The sequence below is a fragment of the Colobus angolensis genome, unplaced genomic scaffold (genome assembly GCF_000951035.1).
Source record: "Colobus angolensis palliatus isolate OR3802 unplaced genomic scaffold, Cang.pa_1.0 Scaffold116, whole genome shotgun sequence".
Lineage (NCBI taxonomy): Eukaryota > Metazoa > Chordata > Mammalia > Primates > Cercopithecidae > Colobus > Colobus angolensis.
Window position 1 is genome coordinate 5591697 of NW_012112697.1, and position 7050 is coordinate 5598746.

General features: G+C 42.8%; 1 protein-coding gene across 1 annotated transcript in view; it reads right to left on the bottom strand.

Moving 5' to 3' along the window:
• Positions 1-7050, bottom strand: part of SF3B3 (splicing factor 3b, subunit 3, 130kDa) — a 54163-nt gene that overhangs the window by 27793 nt on the left and 19320 nt on the right. Inside the window, exons 9-10 of the mRNA XM_011962439.1 lie at positions 3394-3559; positions 471-566 (exon numbers count right to left, since the gene is read on the bottom strand). Of these exons, the coding sequence (XP_011817829.1) occupies positions 471-566; positions 3394-3559 (262 nt within the window). The remainder of the gene's footprint in view (positions 1-470; positions 567-3393; positions 3560-7050) is intronic.

The window sequence follows — 7050 nt, forward strand, 5'->3', positions numbered from 1 at the left end:
AAAAATATATACAGCATTGACATAGTTGATTTAACTAAGACTAGATGTATAGAGACAGTGAAATGTTCCATATAGATTTCCCAGCCTCCATGTCATGACTAGTGACCACGTGGACTATCATGCTAACAAGTTAAGGAATAGAAAATAGCACAGGCTGGGCACAGTGGCTTACACCTGTAATCAACACTTTGGGAGGCTGAGGCAGGACAATCACTTGAGCTCAGGAGGTCAAGGCTGCAGTGAGCCAAGATTGTGTCACTGCACACCAGCCTGGGCAACACAGTGAGACCGTTTCAGGGACAAAAAGAAAGAAAATCTCAAGTATCAACTTTGGGGAAGTCAGGGAGAAAGAACATACTTTTTCACAGACACCTTAACTATGTCTTTGACAACATTAGAGTAAACCCATCAACTACTTTGTCAATGCTTCCCTCCAAACCCTGCAGATTATCTAGAAATTGCAACCTTACCTCAAGTCCATGTCTTAGTACTCTCAGAGATGATCGGGGTCCCCTACCACAAGCCACATACAGCTGTGGAGTATCTTCATTGGCCAGATCAGCTATCTGCACAGAGAAAGTTAGAGGAAGAAGTATCTACAGTACTGTTTTCAAACACAATTCTGTTTCTCTAGTATCCTAGACATCCAGTTGCTTTCCAATACAATTATCTGTTGATCAATATGTGAAAAGAGGTGAATCATCTGTATTATAGTTTTGACAAACTGGACAGTTCAAATGAAAATTCTTTACTCTGTCTGCAAAGCAATGGAGCCTACCGTAACATAGATGTGCATGTGAGTACTGAGGGTATACAGCCTTTACTCCAATCTCCTAAAAGAAATTAACTCACCCATTTTAAGTGTATCATCTTATTATTTATAAAGCCTCAATAAAGCACATCTGTTTTCCACAACTTTAAAAAATATTTTGCTATTCTATGTATATTTTCACATGCATTTTAAAATATCACTCATTAGCTGGGTATGGTGGCTTGTGTCTATAGTCCCAGCTACTGAGGAGGCTGAGGTGGGAAAATCGCTTCAGCCCAGGAGGCTGAGGCTGCAATGAGTCATAACTGTGCCACCGCACTCTAGCCTGGGTGACAGAGTGAGACTCTTGCCTCAAAAAAAATTAAAAAAACAAAACAAAACAGTAAAACATTCAGATCGGATCCAGATGCTTCAGGCTAGCAAAAAAGATCCATGGCAGAAATAAATGTGAAGAAGCCCTGCTATAGACACTTTAATTTCCCATTAATTTTATTTTTATTTTTTATTTTATTTAAGACAGAGTCTCATCTGTCACCGAGGCTGGCGTGCAGTGGCACTGTGTCAACTCACTGCAACCTCCATCTCCTGGGTTCAAGCGATTCTCCTGCCTCAGCCTCCTAAGAAGCTGGGATTACAAGCACCCACCACCACGCCTGGCTAGTTTTTATATTTTTAGTAGAGATGGGGTTTCACCATGTTGGCCAGGCTGGTCTCAAACTCCTGACCTTGTGATCCGCCTGCCTCGGCCTCCCAAAGTGCTGAGATTACAGGCGTGAGCCACCATGCCCGGCCTTTTTTTTTTTTTCTTTGAGACGGAGTTGTGCTCTTGTTGCCCAGGCTGGAGTACAATGGCGTGATCTCAGCTCACTCAACCTCCATCTCCTGGGTTCAAGCGATTCTCCTGCCTCAGCCTCCTAAGAAGCTGGGATTACAAGCACCCACCACCACGCCTGGCTAGTTTTTATATTTTTAGTAGAGATGGGGTTTCACCATGTTGGCCAGGCTGGTCTCAAACTCCTGACCTCAGGTCATCTACCCACCTCAGCCTCCCAAAGTGCTGGGATTACAGGTGTGAACCACCGCGCCCGGCCCTTTTTTTTTTGGAGACGGAGGCTCTGTCACCCAGGCTGGAGTGCAGTGGCGCAATCTCGGCTCACCGCAACCTCCGCCTCCTGAGTTCAAGCCATTCTCCTGCCTCAGCCTCCCAAGTAGCTGGGATTACTGGCATGCGCCACCACGCCTGGCTAATTTTGTTTTTTTTATTTTTTATTTATTTATTTTTTTTAGTAGAGGCAGGGTTTCTCCATGTTGGTCAGGCTGGTCTCAAACTCCAAACCTCAGGTGACCTGCCCACCTCGGCCTCCGAAAGTGCTGGGATTACAAGCATGAGCCACCATGCCTGGCTAATTTTATTCTTGATGAATAAACTATTTACACACATTATTTATTCCAATTGCAATGAAGGTGGAAAAATCACTAATAGTCAAACTAGAAATTAGTCACACTTGGCCGGGCATGGTGGCTCACACCTATAACCTCAGCACTTTGGGAGGCCAAGGCAAGCAGATCACGAGGTCAGGAGATCACAGTGAAACCCCGCCTCTACTAAAAATACAAAAAATTAGCTGGGCGTGGTGGCAGGCGCTTGTAGTTCCAGCTACTAGGGAGGCTGAAGCAGGAGAATGGAATGAACCTGGGAGGCGGAATGGCGACAGATGGAGTCTCCATCTCAAAAAAAAAAGAAAGAAAAGAAGTTAGTCACACTTATTTTCCGTTGCCCTCAAGACTAATCATTTCTCAGAAAGGAAGAACAAAGCAATTAATTTCAGATGGGTGTAATTGAACCTGTCTGAATGCTGATTTGTTTCCCCAGTACCCAGTGAACAAGCTCCTCTCCCATGAGAAGTGTGATTAACTACACAGGTGGTCCCTAATGGTCACTCAAACCCTGGCAATTGAGGATGCAAGAGCATGATCAAATTCCTGGCTGTCACAACTAAGCACCAGCAATGAGAGACACAATATCCATTCTGTGTCACTTCAGGTTCCTCCTTGAGAAGGTGATTCAAAACTTCCCGTTACCAACTGATCCCAATATCTCAGAACTATTTCAAAGAGGAACCGTGGTAAAATGAAGTAAATACAGCTATATGTAGACTGTTATATGACAAGAGGTCAACCACAGAATACTGTGGAGTATATGACTCCACTTATTTTAAAAAGAAAAAGAACACATAAACACATACATGATTCTAAATGCAGATAAAACACCTGGAAGCAGTCACAAGAAGTTGTTAATATAAGCAATATGGTTCAATGGAGCGGATGGGTGAGAAGATTATGGGGAGGACTTTTACTTTTCCCTTTTTACATAGTCTGATTTTTTTTCCTCCCCGCAAGCTATACAGGAATATGATCTGAATTTTTACATTAAACGTGAGTTTCATCATTATGGGAAAAAAAGCCCAAGGACTTACTAATGGTTTTTTGTGCTCACACTTCTACCTCTAACTGCTTTACACACTGGCGAGTTCATGGAAATACTAATAAAGCTATTTCTTAGACTAGATCTCAGTTTAACTTTAGATTTATTGTGGAAGGGACTGGAAAGACCCACCAACCTGGCAAAACAGAATGGGAGAGAGGCTGTCCAACTCATCAACCAGCACAAGGTTTTTAAGTGGTCTTGGCTGAAAAAAGAATGTGTCTCCTTCTTCCAGAGGCATAGCTGATGAAAACTCAGGTTCTTCATCATCATCTCCAAGATGTGCAATTTGATATAAGTAACTGGGAAGAAGCAGAGAAGAGAAACTTTTGGTAACGAGTTCTCTGCCTGACAATAATGTCTGACATCAATATGAAGCACAAGCTATTTGATTATATTAAGATAATACTGTTATTATTTTTAGGTGTTAACATTAAGTAAGACAGCTAGGATTTGTTTCAAAACAATTCAGGGAGAAGATCTGGGAAGTGCAGTGAATGTTTTATTTATAGCACAAGCAACAAAGAAAATACAGATAAACTGGACTTCATCAAAATTTAAAACTTTTGTGCATCAAAGGAAGAAAGTAAGATGACAACTCACAAAATGAGAGAAAATATTTGCAAATCATATTTCTGACAAGGGTCTAGTACCCAGAACACATAGAAAACTCAAACATAAGAAGACAACTCTTAAAAAATGGGCAACGGGATTTGAATAGACATTTCCCCAACAAAGATACACAAACGGCCAATAAACACAAAAAGATGCTCAACATCACTCATCACTGGGGAAGATAAAGCTACCACTTCATACCACCACTGCATACCTAGCAGGATGGCTATAATCACAAATGTGGAAAACAAGTTGGCAAGGATGTGGAGAAACTGGAGCCCTCATATACTGCTGCTGGGAATGTAAAACGGATGTAGCTGCTATGAGAAAGTTTGGTGGTTTCTCAAAAAGTTAAACAGAATTACCATGACCCAGTAATTCCACTCCTACACATATACCCAAAAAAATTAAAAATGGGGACTCAACTAGGTATTAGCACAGCAACATCTACCACAGCATTATTCCCAATAGTGAAAGGTAGACACAATCCAAGTGTACATCAGCAGTAGAATGGATAAACAAAATACAGTATGTACATACAATGAGTAATTCTGCCATAAAAAGGAATGAAATTCTGACACAGGCTACCAAAACATGAATCTTTTTCTTTTTTTTTTTTTAAACATGAATCTTCTAAATATTATGCCAAGTAAAATGAGCTAGATACAAAGGGACAAATATCAGCCAGGCACTGTGGCTTAAGTCTGTGATCCCAGCACACTGGGAGACGGAGGCAGGTGGATTGCTTAAGTCCAGAAGTTTGAGACTCTACAAGAAATACAAATATTAGCCAGGCATGTGCCTTGCTGATTTAACAGTCCAGGCTACTTGGGAGGCTGAGATGGAAGGATCACCTTGAGCCTGGGAGGTCGAGGATGCAGCAAGCCGAGACTGTGCCCCTGCACTCCAGCATCCCGGAAAACAGAGTAAGACTCTGTCTCAAACAAACAACAACAAAAAAAACCCAAAAAGCTAAGAAGGCTTAGCTGGGCACGGTAGCACATGCCTGGAGTCCCAGCACTTCGGAAGGCCAAAGTGGATGGATCACTTGAGGTCAGGAGTTTGAGATCAGCTTAGCCAACATGGCAAAACCCTGTTCTCTCCTAAAAATATAAAAAAAATTAGCTGGGCATGGTGGCACACACCTGAGTCCAAGCTACTCAGGAGGCTGAGAGAGGAGAATCATTTGAAGCCAGGAGGTAGAAGTTGCAGTGAGCTGAGATCGCTGCACTCCAGCCTGAGTGATAGAGTGAGTCGATAGAAAAAAAAAAAAACCCAAAAACCTGAAAGGTAGGCGTGGTGGTTCAAGTTTACAATCCCAGCACTTTGGGAGGTCAAGGGGAGAGGATTGCTTGGTCCAGGAGTTCGAGACCAGCCTGGAAGACATAGTGGCACCCTATCTTGATTTAAAAATGAAAGAAAAAAAGTCACTGAGGAGTAAAAGGCATTTTAAGATTGAGAGAATAGCTGGGAACAAGGCATAAATGGCACAAAATCCTAGACAGTATTTTAATTATGAAGAAACTGAGCACTAGATTAGTAAAGTGGTATGACTACACTTTAGCAGATACTGGCAAGACCATGTCACCTTATCTTGTGTAAGTAACTTGTAGTCTTAGACAGTGGTCTTAAATTTGAGGCTAGAATTCAGATTTCTTCCATTTGGCAATGAAAAGCCACTTATGATTATGATACAGGGATAGGGGAAATTATTTATTCAAGGTTGTCTTGTCTGCTGGATGAGATAATGCTACAAAAGGCTGAGTTTTACAGGAAAGGCAATGAAATAAAAAAACTAGTGAACTAGTTCAGATTAGCATCACGAAAAGGGGTACAGAGGTAAAAACAGAATTTAGCACATGACTGAAAGTGGTGGACAATAAAAAAAATTTGAGATTTCACACTTTAGTTGCTATAACTAGTCTATTAGACACTAACAAAAACAGTGAGGATGAGAGGGCTGCTGATATGGGTAGGTAGCTAAGTGCTGATAAGCTTCAACTCTAGATAAGGTATCTGTCAAGTGCTTATGGAACATCTCTTTAATAGTTAAGTATTTCATTTTTTTTTTTTAAATTTTTCTTGAGACGGAATCTTGCTCAACGCCCAGGCTGGAGTGCAATGACGTGATCTTGGCTCACTGCAACCTCCAACTCCCAAGTTCAAGCGAATCTCCTGCCTCAGCCTCCCAATTAGCTGGCATTATAGGCGCCCGCCACCATGCCCAGCTAATTTTTGTATTTTTGGTAGAGACAGGGTTTCACCATGTTGTCCAGCTGGTCTCGAACTCCAACCTCAGGTGATCTGCCCACCTTGGACTCCCAAAGTGCTGGGATTACAGTCGTGAGCCACTAAGCCCAGCAGTACTTAAGTATTTCAGTAAGTATTTATTTGATGAAATGGCCGGGCGTGGTGGCTCACGCCTACAATCCACGCACTTTGGGAGGTCGAGGCGGGCAGATCACCTGAGGTCGGGAGTTTGAGACCAGCCTGACCAACATGGAGAAACCCTGTCTCCACTAAAAATACAAAATGACCTGGGCGTGGTGGTGCATGCCTGTAATCCCAGCAACTCAGGAGGCTGAGGCAGGAGAAGCGCTTGAACCTGGGAGGCGAAGGTTGCAGTGAGCCAAGATCACGCCGGTGCACTCCAGCCAGGGCAACAAGGGCGAAATTCCATTTCTTTTTTTCTTTTTTTTTTTTTTTTTTTTTGAGACGGAGTCTGGCTCTGTCGCCCAGGCTGGAGTGCAGTGGCCGGATCTCAGCTCACTGCAAGCTCAGCCTCCCGGGTTTACGCCATTCTCCTGCCTCAGCCTCCTGAGTAGCTGGGACTACAGGCACCCGCCACCGTGCCCGGCTAGTTTTTTGTATTTTTAGTAGAGATGGGGTTTCACCGTGTTAGCCAGGATGGTCTCGATCTCCTGACCTCGTGATCCGCCCATCTCGGCCTCCCAAAGTGCTGGGATTACAGGCTTGAGCCACCGTACCCGGCCTAAATTCCATTTCAAAAAAAAAAATTTATTTGATGAAATGTTCAGTCAAAAACTCAGAAGAGACATCAACTCTAAAGACAGTTCTGGAGAAACCCACAGAGGTACTGACTGAAGCCACTAAAATAAAGCAATGTAAGACAAAGAAAGACTCTAAAGGGAGAGAACAAACTTTTCTTTTAAAAGAA